The 16,724-nt window shown below is 40.0% G+C and overlaps 1 protein-coding gene across 2 annotated transcripts in view; it reads right to left on the reverse strand.

Moving 5' to 3' along the window:
- The window catches only part of LOC121270755 (vinculin), a 129,900-nt gene that overhangs the window by 39,335 nt on the left and 73,841 nt on the right, over positions 1–16,724 (reverse strand). Inside the window, exons 4-9 of one of the 2 annotated variants that reach the window (XM_041176151.1) lie at positions 16,488–16,596; positions 15,907–16,029; positions 13,677–13,837; positions 12,860–12,862; positions 5,637–5,727; positions 5,326–5,473 (exon numbers count right to left, since the gene is read on the reverse strand). In XM_041176151.1, the coding sequence (XP_041032085.1) occupies positions 5,326–5,473; positions 5,637–5,727; positions 12,860–12,862; positions 13,677–13,837; positions 15,907–16,029; positions 16,488–16,596 (635 nt within the window). The remainder of the gene's footprint in view (positions 1–5,325; positions 5,474–5,636; positions 5,728–12,859; positions 12,863–13,676; positions 13,838–15,906; positions 16,030–16,487; positions 16,597–16,724) is intronic. The other variant, XM_041176153.1, reaches the window with a different exon arrangement.

Raw genomic sequence — 16,724 nt, forward strand, 5'->3', positions numbered from 1 at the left:
TCCTCATTTCCTATCTCTTCTGAACATCTTGTACCTGGGAATATTTAACATCCAGTTCTGCCCTTCCTTGAGCCAGGTCTCTGTTATCACAACATCATGTTTCCACAAGGCAATCTGCGCCTCTAACTCCCCAGTCTTATTTACAATACTCTGTGTATTCACATATGGATAGTAACCCTGATTTAGATTTTGTTACTTTCTCCCTTATCCCAAATTTATCTAATAACTTACTATTTTCTATACTAGTACTTGAGTATTGCTGAGAAAAGAGACATACTATCGAAGCTTTTTATCTTGCACTCATCAGAACAGCTAGGCAAAACAAACAAACAGTAAAAGAAGCAACGATTTACACCGCATGAGAAGAGAGTGCTGATTGGTTGGCAAATGGACTTTGATTAGTCGAGGTCTTGGAGAATACAGTAGAGAACCGCAGACTATTAACTGCCAAGCTTTTGTTTCAAGTTCAAACCAGGCAGGGTTGACTTTAATTGGTCAAGGCATTGCCTGGGGAATGAACCGGGAATGGCAGCCCCCAAGCTTTTGTTCAGTTGGGAAAGGCGTAATGTGTGGACATACTCCTTTAGTCTGCAAAGGACAGGGCCCTGTTTGTGTGAATATATGTGACTTCTAGCATTTTTTTTGTTCCAAGAGATGTAAACTTCACTGAAAATATAGCATTTGTTGCCCATCCCCAATTTCCCTTCAACTGAGTGGCTTCGTGAGTGGTCATTTCAGAGGGCAGTTCAGAATCAACTACATTCCTGTGGGTTTGGAGTCACATGTAGCGCAAACCAGGTAAGGATGGCAAATTCCCTTGCCTAAAGGGCATCAGTAAACCAGATGGGTTTTTACAACAATCAATGATGGTCATCATTACTGATAGTCTATTCCTGAGACCAGCTTTACATTCCAGATTTATTAATTGAATTCAAATTCCACCAGCTGCCATGGTGGGATTTGAATCCACATCCCAGAGCATTAGCCTGTGTCTCTGGATTACTAGTCCAGCAATATTACCACGATGCCACTGTCTCCCCCAATGCATACATAAGTGAGCCACACTGTGAGCCCAATTGATAATCTTAAATTGGTTTTCCGTGTAATTCTTAGCACAATCAGGATTGTTTAGCAAGCATTGCCCATTCACGGAATCAGATCTAATGTTAGACATTATGGTTTAAGTTGTGCAAGCATGGGCTGGTTGGGTATAATCAATCCTTTGCCAGTTGCGAACAGTCAAAGGGATGTGTTATTTGATATGATCTGCCAGTTGTTGGAACACAAGAATAGGGGAAGGCGATGGCGTAGTGGTATTGTCACTAGATCAATAATCCACAGACCCAGGGTAATGCTCTGGAGACCCAGGTTCAAATCCCACCACGGCAGATGGTGAAATTTGAATTAAAAGTCGAATGATGGCCATGACATCATTGTTGAATGTTGTAAAAACCCATTTGGTTTACTAATGCCCCTTAGGGAAGGAAATCTGCTGTCCTTATCTGGTCTGGCCTACATATGACTCCAGACCCACAACAATGTGATTGACTCTTAAATGGCCAAGCAAGCCACTCAGTTGTATCAAATTGCCACAAGGTCACAAAAAAAAGAATGAAACCTGACAGACCACCCGACACCGACCTAGGTACCGGAAATAACAATGCCAATTTCAGCCCTGTCGACACTGCAAAAGTCCTCCTTACTTAAAACTGGGTGCTCATGCTGAAATTGGTCTCACAGACTAGTCAAGCAACAGCCTGACATAGTCATCCTCACGGAATCATAGCTTACAAATAATATCCCAGACGTCAACATCACCATCGCTGGATATGTCCTGTCCCACCCAGCAGAGGTGGCAGCAGAGTCAGGAGTCCTCAACATCAACTCTGGACCCCATGAAGTCTCATGGCATCAGGTCAAACATGGGCAAGGAAACCTCCTGCTGATTACCACCTAACACCCTCAGCTAATGAATCAGTGTTCCTCCATGTTGAACATCACTTAGAGGAAGCACTGAGGGTGGCAGAATGTGCTCTGGGTGGGGGACTTCAATGTCCATCACCAAGAGAGGCTTGGTAGCACAGCAGATGGTGAGAGAACCAACAAGAAGGAAAAACATACTTGACATCATCCTCACCAAGCTATCTGCTGCAGATGCATCTGTCCATGACACTATTGGTAGGGGTGACCACCGCACAGTTGTTGTGGAGCAAAGTCCCGCCTTCACATTGAGGATACCCTCCATCGTGTTGTGTAGCACTACCACCGTGCTAAATGGGATAGATTTCAAACAGATCTAGCAACTCAAGACTGGGCATCCATGAGGCGCTGTGAGCCATCAGCAGCAGCAGAATTGTACTCAGACACAATCTGTAACCTCATGGCCCGGCATATCTCCCATTCTACCATTACCATCAAGTCAAGGGATCAAGCTGTGCAGGAGCAGCACCAGGCATACCTAAAAATGAGGTGTCAACCTGGTGAAGCTACAACACAGGACTACTTGCATGCCAAACAGCATAAGCAGCAAGTGACAGTCAGACCTCAGTGATCCCACAGCCAATGCATTGGATCTAAGCTCTGCAATCCTGCCAATCCAGTCGTGAATGATGGTGGACAATTAAAGAACTCAATGGAGGAGGAGGCCCAACAAATACCCCCATCCTCAATGCTGAGAAGCCCAGCACATCAGTGCAAAAGATAAGGCTGAAGCATTTGTTACAATCTTCAGCCATAAATGTCAAGTGGATGATCCATCTTGGCCTTCTCTGGAATCTCCAGCATCAGAGATGTCAGTCTTCAGCCAATTCAATTCACTCCACATGATATCAAGAAATGGCTGAAGGTGCTGGATAGTTCAAAGGCTATGGGCCCTGACAATATTCCAGCAAAATTCCTGAAGACTTGTGCTCCAAAACTTGCCGCATCCCTAGCCAAGCTGTTCCAGTACAGCTACAACAACAGCATCTATTTGGCCGTGTGGAAAATTGCTCTAGTATGTTCTGTACATTAAAAGCAGGACAAATCAAACCTGGCCAATTAGCACGCCATCAGTCCATTCTCAATCAACAGTAAAGGAATGGAAGAGGTCATCAACAGTGCTATTGAGTGGCGCTTGCTTAGCAATAACCTGCTCACTGACACCCAGTTTGGGTTCTGCCAGGGCCACTCAGCTCCTGACCTCATTACAGCCTTGGTTCAAACATAGACAAAAGAGCTGAACTCCCCGAAGTTAGGTGAGAGAGTGCCCTTGACATCAAAGCTGTATTTAACCGAGTGTAGCATCAAGGAACACTAGCAAACTGAAGGCAAGGGAATCGGGGGAAAACTCTCCACTGGAATCATGCCTAGCACAAAGGGAGATAATTGTGGTTATTGGAGGTCAGTCATCTCAGCTCCAGAACATCATGCAGGAGTTCCTCAGGATAGTATCCTCAGCCCCGCCATCTTCAACTGCTTCATCAATGACCTTCCTTCCATCATTAGGTCAGAAGTGGGGATGTTGGCTGATAATTGCACAATGTTCAGCACTATTTGCGACTCCTCAGATACTGGAGCAGTCCATGGTCAAATGTAGCAAGACCTGGGCAACATCCAGGCTTGGACTGACAAGTGGCAAGTGATATTTGTGCCACATAAGTGTCAGGCAATGACAATCTCCAATAAGAGAGAATCCAACCATCGTCCCTTGACATTCATTGGCATTACCATCACTGAATCCCCTAAACATTGCCCCTTGACATTCAATAGCATTACCATCACTAAATCCCCCACTTTCAACATCTTAGGGGGCTTACCATTGACCAAAAACTGAACTAGACTAGCTACATAAATACGGTAGCTTCGAGAGCAGCTCAGGGACTAGGAATCATGTGACAAGTAACTCTTCCCCTGACTCCCCAAAGACTGTTCACCATCTACAAGGCTCAAGTCAGGAGTGTGATGGAATACTCCCCACTTGCCTGGATGAGTGCAGCTCCCACAACACTCAAGAAGCTTGACGTCGTCCAGGACAAAGCAGCCTGCTCGACTGGCACCACATGCACAAACTTCATTCCCTCCACCACCGACGCACAGTAGCAGCAGTGTATACCATCTACAAGATGCACTGCAGGAGTTCACCAAGGCTCCTTCGACAGCACCTTCCAAACCCACGACCATTACCATCTAGAAGGACAAGGGCAGCAGATAGATGGGAAAACCACCACCTGGAAGTCTCCCTCCAAGTCACTCACCATTCTGATTTGGAAATCTATCGCCGTTCCTTCACCGTTGCTGGGTCAAAATCCTGGAACTCCCTTCATAACAGCACTGTGAGTGTACCTACACCACATGGGCTGCAGTGGTTCAAAAAGGCAGCTCACCACCACCTTCTCAAGGGCAACCAGGGATGGGCAATAAATACTGACCCAGGCAGCGAAGCCCACGTCCCATAAATGAATAAAAAAAAGATGGGTCTACATGCCTGGCATCGCACCGGCACTGAAATTCATGTATTGCACTATACATTTGTGTGGTAGGCAGAAAGTTTTTTTGGCTTGAAGGCAGTATCTTGTTAGTAGAGAATACCATTCGTGTTGCTTTTGCATAATAATAGCATGCAATGGCTAGCTTTACCTGCTGCTCAAATTTTTGATGGGCCTTACCCTTTCAGGGTAATCTGATGTAGACTGGGCACTTTTCAGAGCTGATAATGGCAGCCTTTGGCCCATGAGTTTGCATGATATACAGCGAGCAATAATCTGATCAAGGTAGCCATTATCCTGCTGGATGGCTTTGATGTACCCTATTTCAGCATCAAGCTTGCATAGTGAGCAAATGGCTCGGGCCCTATTTACAAGGTTGCCGACAAGATCAATCTTATAGCGTGTGGAACTGTAGAAATCACAAAGTGTATATTGACCAGTGAAGGTAGGTTTGTTGTAGACAGTAGTAGAGAATCCATTGGCAGATTTCTCAACTAGCACATCGAGGTAAAGGGAACTCATTTGACTGCTCCAATTCAAAGGTGAGCTCAGGTTGGAGCCATTAAAAAGTGTGTTCGGAAGTTCTTACATGCAGCTGCAGATTCAAATAATGTATCATCTACGAATCGTAAATATGCAAGGGATAGGAGATTAGGTATCATTCCATCAAAGATGCGTTTCACATGGAAGCCGACATCGGTGTTTGCAACAGCTGGCCTAGAGGGGATCCCATTGCAACACCAACTATTTGGGCAAACATGGCATCATTAAGATTGAACTCAACTGTACACATTGCTTATTTTGTAAGTTCAATGAATGCAAATTCAGGCATTGGCGGTGCCAATATAATTAATATTACCTGGCTCGGAGCTCAGATACTTGATCAGTCATCTGGCCCAAAGCCTTGGTGGTGCCCAGAATTTCTCTCCGTTCTTTGCCTGCACAAAGTTCTCCAACTTTGCCAGCTTCATCCAGTATTTGTTTGATTGCCTGCTCCCCAGCATCACCTAAAGCACACAACAGGTCAGTTCAACCTAGTACAGATGGTTAACATCCTCATTAATACCAATAAGAAAAAAACAATTTAGCACAGGAACATATTAGGATATCGGATGAGCCAAAAAGCTGAAACGTGTATTAGCCCAGTACCATTAACAATTTAATTATTACCTGGAGGTGCATTCGGATCACTCAGCCAGTTTTTGGCTTGGTTTATCTTTGAGTCAATCATAGCTAGAGCTCTTCTCATTGTTTCTGTATCCTATCGGAATAAACATCAGTTAACAATACAATGTTAGTTTAATGAGCAAAAGCAAAAAAATCCTCCATTCAATCTAACAGAATTTGGTTTTCAATATCTTTAAAAGAAAAATAAAATGTGTAATTCACACATCTTGAACTTGGTATTTTTTTCTGGCTGGAAGATACAAATTAAATAGTAATTTTTTTATTGCTCTTTTGGATCACTCTGACTGCAATTCAGGAATGGAATACTGACATTTGTAATCGCATAGCAATTGAGATAACAGGTGTTTCTCATTCTGGGAAGTATAAATAGTTACAAGTAACAGGAATGGTCTCAAATCAAAGCAGCTGCTGTCAAACTAACTTTTAAAACCATAAAAGGGTTTCTGATTACTGTCAATTCAGAGACCCTTCCATTGAATATAGTACTACATACTGCATGAGCACAGCCAAATTACAGAAGATTAATGGTTAGGTGTAGATTTTAGTTTATGGGAAAGGCATCAACTATATTCATCACACTTATGAATTTCATAGGCCTAAGGAAAAGCAGCATCAGTCCCAAACTGCAAACAGTTTATATTATACCAATGTTATAAAATAACAAACAGGGAGTTTTGGCTTAAAGCACTTCCTGAAAAACAATTTTCTAAAGGTTTTTTTGAAAAGATTTGAAAATGCCATAGATAACTGACAACACAAAGCATTGCACAATGCACATGGCTCCATCTGATGTACCTCCTCCATGATTAAGTGTAACGTAGTACTGAAGGAATGTTACACTGGCAGACAATCCCCAGTTCACCTAAACCAAACCCCAGCCTTCTCATACTCTGCCTCGTCTCTCATCTCCCCTCAGCTCCATGAGACCCACAACTGCTCTGGGAATCCATCCCAAATCCAGCTCCTCAATACTCAATTTCCCATCCTTAGTCAATGCTTGCTGACCATCTCATCATACCTTCCAGTATTCTGCCCATTTCTTTTCAAATGTCTTTTTCCATCACCTCAAAAATTCTTAACCTCAACCAGGTCAGTTCTCTGCACCAACCAAATTACCTCTAACCTACCCCTCAGACCCCATCCCTTCAAAGATCCTTAGACACAGAATTGCCAACCAAAAACAGAGTCATCTCTTCTGCCACTCCTTATACAAAACAATCCAATTTCTAACCAGTGTAGTGGTAATATCACTGGACGAGTAATCCAGGGGCCCAGGCTAATGCTCTGTGAACACAGGTTCAAATCCGATCGCGGCAGCTGGTGGAATTTAAATTCAATTAATAAATCTGGAATACAAAGCTCCTCAGCAATGGTGACCATGCCAACTATCAGTGATTATTGTAAAAACCCATCTGGTTCACAAATGTCCTTTAGGGAAGGAAATCTGCCATCCTTATCCAGTCTAGGGGAGACAGTGGTGTAGGGGTAATGTCACTGGACTAGAAATCCAGAGACCCAGGAGACCCTGGGGATACAAAGACTTGCATTCTTGGGTTTCAAAAACTGAAGGATCAGCTTTGCCAGTTCTCTCTTGGACACTGTCCATGCAACAGAATCTTCAACTTATCCTCAATTTAGTTACCCATATACTTTGATGCACAAAGTCCTACAACCCTATTGCTCCCATTCTTGTCAAGCTGCCTGAGTCTCAACATGACTTCAAAATTCCCATCTCATGCCAAAATCCCTCTAAAGCCATTCTCCATCCAATGAGCAATATCCTCTAACAAAAGACGTGCAGACGTTGTACTCTTCGAACACTGGATTATGGTTTCTTAAAATTCTGAAAATCGGCTCAAATCTCAAATCTCTCCATCGCCATGTTCCCCACCTTTGAAAGTCTCATCAAAATCCTTCCCTTGCCTTTTGCTAACTCCAAACCTCAAATATCCCCCACCCACCCCTCCACGATCAGTGTCATTCTTTTTATTCCATCATAAAATGCCTAGAGTAATGTTCTGCATGACTACTACCAATGTAGGTTGTGAAACATCTTAATATTTATTAACATATTTCATTCTATATATTTTTTGCTATTGAATAATGAGCACACTAAGCTACTGCATCAAATAATATTAGTGCCCCTTAGAGGTATTCTACAGACAAAAGAATCCCACAACCCTATTGAAACACAATGTGCAGTACCAATTTGAATTGTGTGCACATAACATTCACAGGCATGAATTCTAACACCCTAGATTCTCTGCGATGCCTCAACTTTCAAATTCTTCATTCGATAATTTAATTAAAATTTTAATAAACTAGGCAAATCTTCATTTGCAATGTTTAAGGGGATGGGAGAACTCAGCAGACTAAATCAAAGGGGAAAAAAAATCTATAAATCCTTCAGGTTATTTCAACTTAATTTCCTTGTATCTTGTTCTGCAGAAGCATTTGACTTCAATCAGTAATTCCAAGATCAATAATCAAACCCAAAATAACAATAAAAATCATATGCTTATTTATTGTTGATGGGTTAAAATATTGCAGTTTGCCAATTTGTTTTTCAGACTTTATTGTTTAGGAAAGAAGTTTACTTGGCAATAATCAATGAACACTATATTAAAAAAAATCATTTCTTTGCTCTTTAAAACAAACAAATATTTGCCAGATTTAGGCTATGTGCAACCCAAGAAGGCTCTCTTGGCAGATCTCTTCACATTTTTACACTGTCATTGGTGGCAAAAGGAAATGTAGCTCATTTTTGTGTAGGCAAATTGCATTTTGCAGAGACTTCATCCCGTGATTATTAAACAAACCAGGCCCAGACATTTTTGTGGTATCTGTTTTTTCCAAGCATGACCTTCTTTAGTCAAACATGCAAAATATTCTGGTGTAAGCTCCAGTCCATTCATCACAACCAAACTTGTGCTGTGATACAAAAGCAGTGCTCATCTTTTTAATTAAAGCATAACATGTGCAGCAGCAATAAAACACAGGGAAGCATCTGGTTCTTTTCCAATTGACGAAATAACACCTTCACATAGATGCTAATAACACAAATTATGTAGCTTTAACATACATTTTCTCCAAAACAAATCTGCATCAGTGTTTAGGTTAAAAACTATTGCAAAACAATTTATTATAAGCAAAAAAATTTTATCCAAATTTTGGGTTGGCAGAGTGAGTGCATAAAAGAACTTTATGCCTTGATTTGACATAGTTTAAAATGGCAGAGTTTAGTTTAAAATGGCAGAGTTTAATTTAAAATAGCAGAGTTTAGTTTAAAATGGCAGACTCTAGTGCCAACAAACATTAGATGATCATTGATTACCCCACTCAAATCTCACACTAACATCAACAAATTGAAGAATGTTTTTTGATTTCCCAGGAAGCACCTGCTACATTAAGTGGCAATAATAGTGAGCTTACTGTTTCTATCACTATACATAACCTGAAGGCCAGATGGAATGGGGCAGGAATAACTAGGATAAGTGATCAATAATTCGTAAAATACCCAAGAAGTAAAGTGGTGGCAAATCCTGAGAAGTTTTAATTTTAATACTTCATGGAAATGTATAATGCTTGAAATAAACACAAATGCAGTTCATTCTAATCACTTGCAATCAGTATATTTAATCGCCACAAACACAAAAACATTAACCAATTCTAAATCCCACTCAGTATCACTCAGAAATTTGCCCCAAAAAGTTAATGTTTCAATTCTAGCATTATTTTAATGCAAGAATTATATAATAAGAGCATACTGATTACTGAATATCAAAATACCTGCCCAACATCAATATGTAAAAGTCATGATACCTAAACTTTGTGCAGAGTAATAAATTCTCAGATTGACAGTCTAAAAGGATTTTTTTTCCCATTTTAAAAAAATATTCCATGTTGAAGGTTTCAAGAGAGAAAAAATGATACAGTCAAAAGACCATTTAGTGTCAATAAAATGATACAAAAGGAGCCCATGTATTAAAAGACTCTGTGTAGAGTGATAGATAGGACAAAAACTTCATTTTTTTTTGATCCCTTGCCAGAAACACAACTTAATGCAATCCAGGCCACTTTCCGAATAATGCGTACAGGATTTCAAACTGTGTATCTAGGAGACCAAATTATAACTGCCCCTCAGAGTTTAAAAACATTACCAAAACGTCATCATTTTAACAATAAACACTGACATCGTCTTTACATTGTACCTAATGTGCAGTGTTTAAAGGGCATTAGCAGCCAGTGGGGAGCTACAGCTGGCGTTACTCATTGTGGAGTGCTGGAGGGACAGAGACTGAGCTTATAAAATTTTATTTTGTTTTATTTAATTCTTATTGAAAAGAATCATTAATTATTTCCATAACATTTTGAACTTCACTCATTTGATATAATGCAAAGAAAAATTTTTGAAGTTAATTTCAGTTAATAAAAGTAAAAATTCAAACAACATTAATTGGAAGTTTAAGCCCATTCCATGAAGACCATTGACAGATCAAACCGAAATTTCTCACATCTTTTATACAGAGACATTAAAAGGACCTTGCCTAAAAATGACACGATCGCATGTGTTTTAGAACTTCTGGCACTGAAATACAGAATCATACACCACAGAAAGAGGCCATTTAGCCCATCATGCCTGTGTCAGCTCTTTGGAAGAGCTACCCAATTAGTACCACTCCCTTGCTATTTTATCCAAGACCCCACAATCTTTTCCTGCACTGTATGATTGCAAGTTCCCTTCAAGCAGTTTCCAATTCCCTTTTGAAAGTTACAATTGAATTTGCTTCCTCCATTCTTTCAAGCAGTGTATTCCAGATCATAACAAGAGGTCTTATGTGAGGTGAGAGCTAATTTGATCCTTATCAGAGTATCCCAGCCCTCTTAATCACTGCTCTGATTACATTATCTAATTTCTCAATAGTTTAGTTGACATAAATGTCGGCCTTGCCCTGTGATGACTTTGACACATATAGTGTTTGCAATGAAACAAGTATGTAAAGTGGGCTTTCTGCACGAGTGCTAAATACTTTTTTTGGCATGCAATAAATTTTGTGTAATGTTTGATGCATAAGTGTATAATTGTGTAGCAATTTGAGTTTTTTGTGGGAGATGGGGAAACAAGAAAGGTCAGTACATTTAGTGATAGTCTGAACCATTTAGTTTAAAGGAAATGAAGCAGATTTTGAACATGATTAGAGGCACATTTCAATATACTATACAGTATCTATATACTGGTTTTCAAAAATAAATCCAGTAAAATCAGAAAATAAAATCACACGCAAATTGATGATAAAGTGTCAATAATGAGTTTTTAAATAATTGTATGTTTTGGCAGGGCTTCTGTTTCATGGAAGAAAATTGTTCTAATATTTGGCTAAAGTCTAGAAGAGCTACATGTTATTCATGCAACAAATCAGTGATGTATTTCAATACTGTAAATAAAAATGTTGTTTTAAGTTTCACCCTATTTTAAATGACCAGTGAATGAAGCAGTCAGAACATATCATTTGTTTCCAGTTTCTATCACTGTTGTTGATTTCTACATATACTTGCTTCTGTCTACATTCCTTTTTTGGATACTTATATTTTCAGTTCGGAAGATAGTACAATCATTGTACCAAGCCACACAAAAAGAAATCTAACCAGCACAATCATACCAATGGGTCAAATTATAGTCTCCAATAGGAGAACAATTCTTATAAATATATATTGATAAGTAGTGAAAGGGTAGTTAAAGGAAGAGTGGGGGTCAATTAGCAATGAAAAAGGAGACATCCTTGTGAGTACAGGGGCACTGTGGCTCTATATTCACTGAAGAAGAGGATGCTGTCAATATCAGTGAGAGGAGATTGTAGAGAAATTGGATGGGGTAACGATAGATAAAGGTGGTACTTAAAAGCCTTACAGGCTATGAAGTAAAAAAGGTCACTTGATCTGATGGAATACATCCTAGGTAAACAGAGGAAACATATTTAAGGTAATTGTCAAAAACAGATGACACAAGGACAAAAGTATCCAGCACCTAATGATGATCTGGACTGCACTGCCTGAAAAGATGGTGGAAGCAAATTCATTAATGCCCAAAAGGGAATTGGATGAATATTTGAAGGAGGAAAATTTACATGTTTATGCGGAAAGAGCAAAGGGGTGAGACTAATTGGATAGCTCTGCCAAAGTGCTGACACAGCATACAGTGCCAAATGGCCTGTATCTGTGCTGTTTCATTCCATTATTCTATGATAATAATATTGAAGGACAAATAGAATATTATTGACCAGATACACAGGAAGGGTAAGTAGGCTCTGATAAACTGATCCTCCACTGTACTGCTAACACACAGTAATGTTTATTATGTCGACTACTTTCATTTACTCCTCCTCCACTCTAAAACATTTTTCCTCACCACCTTTCCTTAAGGTATGAACCATACTAAGGTATCTTTCTTTGCATTAGCAATGCTCAAATCATTAAAATGGTCATTTTTTATATACACGCCTATGCAGTGAGAACAAGCAGGCTGTTCAACAATGTATGTTGTCATGCCTGTGCCCAAACCAGCTCTGTTCTCAGCAGACATCAACACAAGCACATTTCCAAGAGTCATCACTTGACAAAAGTAGGAACCTTGTGTAGGTTTTCTCAGTGAGCTTGGGAAGGCTGAGGGCATCTAGACCAAATGCAGCACCTATATAGCAATTCTTGCTTAGATCAAGAAGCTCAGCACAAACTGAAGGCCTTACTGTTTTAACGTGGTTCAACACCATGTCACGTTGTACATTCACCAATGAGTCAGAGGACTTGATTCTTGTTCAATGTAATTCTGTTTAAGTAATGAAAATGATTTCATGACATTGAAATTTATGGCTGATTCTAGAGATTTTGTACAAGCTTTCTTCCCCCTACAGCCACCCTACTTCCCACTTTTATTGGAAAAGAACTTTATTGGTGGACAGTTTAGAGATCATATTATAACCTGCTCTGTTTCAAAAGCTTTAAGAGACATGTTCAAACTATGAGAGATTTGTAGTTAAAAAGCCCCAAACACGTGACCTAACAGCAAGTTGAATTTTAAGAACAGTGTTCAGCATGTGCTAGCCATAATGTTATTTTAAGCAAACTGCACCACACACCAAGGCGGTAAACAGCATTCATTCAGGACATGCTTTAGCAGAAAAATGGAGAAAAACCAAAAGAGAGCTTACCTTCTACAAGGAAGAATGAAGAAACAAGGAAGAAAGTAAAAATAAGATGCTTGTAATGATCTCAAAGAAAAAGAGTGCAACAGCAAGCTTCTAAAATATTTTATGTTTTGACCACAAAAATAGAGCAGATAGTTTACAAACAAGGATTTTCTCTGGTTTATAACTTAATTTCAATGACACTTACCAAAAATATAAAATTGTAACCAGTATATTTGGCTACTCATCAAATTCACATTTGCACTTTTTTTAATAAAGTCATTTTAGGACCAGCTGACTGACACACAATAGAAGAGAATGAATATACCATCCTGTCTTGAGCCACTCACTTTTGTGGAGACACCCACAGAAATAGTGGGCAATAGAATTCCATTATACACCAGCATGCAGGTGACACTATTACTTTAGCCAGTGTCAAATGATTAATTGGTGTTCTATTGTAATTTTAAGACTGAGACTTAATCCCAATTTCTGATACATCTCAGCATACCAAGTAAGCAAGCAAGGTTCAAAAACTACCTACTGTCTGTGGCCCAATGTTCAGAAACCACCTACTGTCTGTGGCCCAATGAAATAAGTAAAAACAGTCTTAGTGATAACCAAGATTCAAGAGGTGAAAACAGTGAAAAATGAAACTAAAATTGTCACAGATAGATCACACACTGCAGACATTCAAGTGCAGATATGGACACATATCCAGAATCAGCCAATAATTGCACAGTATATTACATTTCAGTAGACAAGTAAATGAAAGCTTCACCACTGAAATAATTTCTTCCACAGCACTTGCATTATGATTTACCAAGATTCTCAGACATACCTTACTAGCCCAAGCATCTTCATCCCAGGATGTTAGCTGCAAAACACGAATGATCTCATTGATTTCAGTACTCATCTTTTCCACAGTGAAGTTCCGGTTCTTCAGAGCTTCTTCCACTCCTTGGCTTTTGAATTGTTTCGTAGTCACAAAAATCTTAATAGCTGCAAAATGAAAATGTAAAAATGTGACACTTAGTTACCACAACCAGACACTTGTGTATATTCTCTGTGCCACGACAGTATGTTCCAACAATTAATTATGGCCTTGATTTTAGCTGTGACTTAACCAGTTTTTGACAGTTGATACCAACACAGCTATAATTCAAATCAGAAAATAATGCAGAGACACAGTAGATCATTAGTGTGTCATGGAGAGAAAAACGTTCCAAAATGATCTCAATTCAAAATATTAGCCAATTGTATTTTTAAAAAATATGAACCTGGTCTGTATTTTGAGCATTTTGGTGTTTGTTTTCAGCTCTGTACTATCAGTGAACCAGTTTTATTCAACAACATGGCAATCCCAAATTTCCAGGCAGAGTGCTTTTTTGTGCAATTTAGTGCTTCTCAGTTCCCAACACAGAGCAGGATTTTGACCTCAGCGTGCGGGCGCGGTCAGCGAGCCCAGGAGTTGCTGGGAAATGGACCACTGCCCACGGTCAGCCCCTGACCGCGATTTCATGTTGGCTGGCCAATTAGCGGCCAGCCAGCATGAAAGGCATGCTGAAATGCAGGAAGGCGGCGAGCGCTATAGTCAGTGCGGGTGCAGGGGAGCACAGAAGAAGGACAGCTCCCTGAAGGTAGACAGCTGCCTCAAGGAGCTGATGAATTTAAATTCAATAAATACATAGGGGGGAGTTTTCTCCCCCGTCAGGTGGGCTGGTCGGGAGCGGTCGGGCAGGGAGCCAATCGCCACCTGCATGCCGCCATTTTGTGATGCGCACCCGGTAGCACTCAGTGCTACCTGTGCGGGCAGGGGGAGGAGGGAGAGTCAGGGCCTGCATCCTTTTGTGCACGTGTGCGTGAAAGAGCACAGAAATCTCCCTGAGGCACGCAGCTGCCTCAGGGAGATTAAGTTCGGAATGAAACATTGAAAAAAGAGAAAAAAATAAAATTATTCGGACATGTCCCCTCAGTGACAGTGCCACATGAGTTGGGACATGTTTTATGAATTTTCATGAACATTTTTATTGAATTAATAAAACTTTCATGAAACCTCATTCTGCCCATGGATGAAGTTTCATGAAAAATGCAAAGGCCGCCTGGGCTCTTTGCCTGCCCGCCAACCTTCAATTTGGACAGGCAGCCCTGTTCAATTGGTTAATTACATTATTAATTGCCTTAACAGGCCTTTGACAGTTTGGCAGGCGCGCAGCTGACTCGGATGCACACCCACCAAACGAAAGATCGGAAAGATGCGCAGTGATGTCGGGATGCACATCAGAATGAGTCACCCCAAAATACAGATGTTGAAAATTACGTTCACACATTTTTATCTTTTTTTTAATTACTCTCAGAAACCTCGTCCTGCCATTGGATGAGGTTTCCTCAAAAATGCAAAGGCCACCTGGCCGATCTGCCCACCTGCCAACTCTATCGTTGGACAGGAAGCAAATCGAAACTTTAATGGCCTTACTAGGCCTCTTTATTGTCGGTGGGCGCGTCATTGACTTTTGTGCGTGCCCACCAACTGAAATATCGCGCAAATGCACAATGATGCCAGAACACTTGCCCGACGTCATCGCGCACTATCTTATCCCCCAGCGTGTCAGGCGCACACTTGAGCGCCGAAGTCAATGTCCTGCCCATAGTACTGATTCTCTACATGAAATTAACATACCATCACAAAAATCCAATCAAATAGATGCAATGTTTGAACAAAATTTAATTCAATTCTGAGTGCAAAGGAAAAAGAACTGTAGCTAAATAAACACTAAGTTATGCCATCAGAACAGACAAATGTAACTTATTACTCTTACACCATTTTATGCAAACAAGAGCTTTATCTGGGTTAAATAAAAATGTAACAAGTCCAACTACATATAAATGCTGTTTCAAACCATGACCTATAACCAAGATTGAAGGCTAGAAAAGGAGGGGTGGGAGCATAAAATATGATTGATTATGATTCGATTATGAAAATACTACTGATTGGCTTCTTATAGTCCAAAGGTCTAATTCAAAGACAGCACCAAGGATCAGGTTATTTTCAAACTGAAAAAAAAAATTACCTGAAATGAGTACAGGAAGAAGTTCTTTCACTGTGTTCATGGAATTCACCAGCATAACCCTGTGTTCTTGATGAGTCAGTTCCTGCTGTCTTTCATCAATCATCTTAGCCATTTTAGTCATTCCTTAATTGGGGAGGGGGTGGGGGCAGCATAAGAGGGGAAGAGAAGCAACAATTGTAGCAGTCGAAAACAGAAAAGAAAGTCATCTGAAGACTGCACATACTAAACTGTTATTTTGTAATTATGATACAAAGAATGAAAAGATCCAATGCACACATTATGAACATCAGCTCTGCTTTAATATAAATCCTGTAATTAAATTTCCAACATTCCAGGTCTCTTAATGCAGCTCTTAGTTAGTACTCATTCAAGGTTCATCCATAGTACACATGGATAAATTTGGTAAGTCATATCAACTGGAAGTTTTTTGAGTAATTTTGAGTTTCGTTTTTGTAGCATTAGCATTTCCTCCATGCCCAAAGTCACACTTTACCTCCTTAAAATAATGCACCTCAGAAAATGTGGTCAAGAGTAGTTTGATTTGCACATAACTCAGACTTCAAGAAAGTGGGATTCCTAACCTGGACCCAAGTTTTTAGTGTAAGTAACCAAATCCTCCATAGTTTCAACCACTTCAGCAACTGTGAGATATTCCAAGATGCCTTTGCAGACACGGATAATTTTACGGACCTGGGGGTAAAAAAAAAATTTTCAAAAAGACAAGAAATATTTTTAAAAGTTACACATGGCTCATCAGCCTGTGACACACTAACATACGGATAGACACAATAAAAATCATACAATATTGCCCCAAAAAA

Source organism: Carcharodon carcharias, chromosome 28 (genome assembly GCF_017639515.1).
Source record: "Carcharodon carcharias isolate sCarCar2 chromosome 28, sCarCar2.pri, whole genome shotgun sequence".
NCBI lineage: Eukaryota > Metazoa > Chordata > Chondrichthyes > Lamniformes > Lamnidae > Carcharodon > Carcharodon carcharias.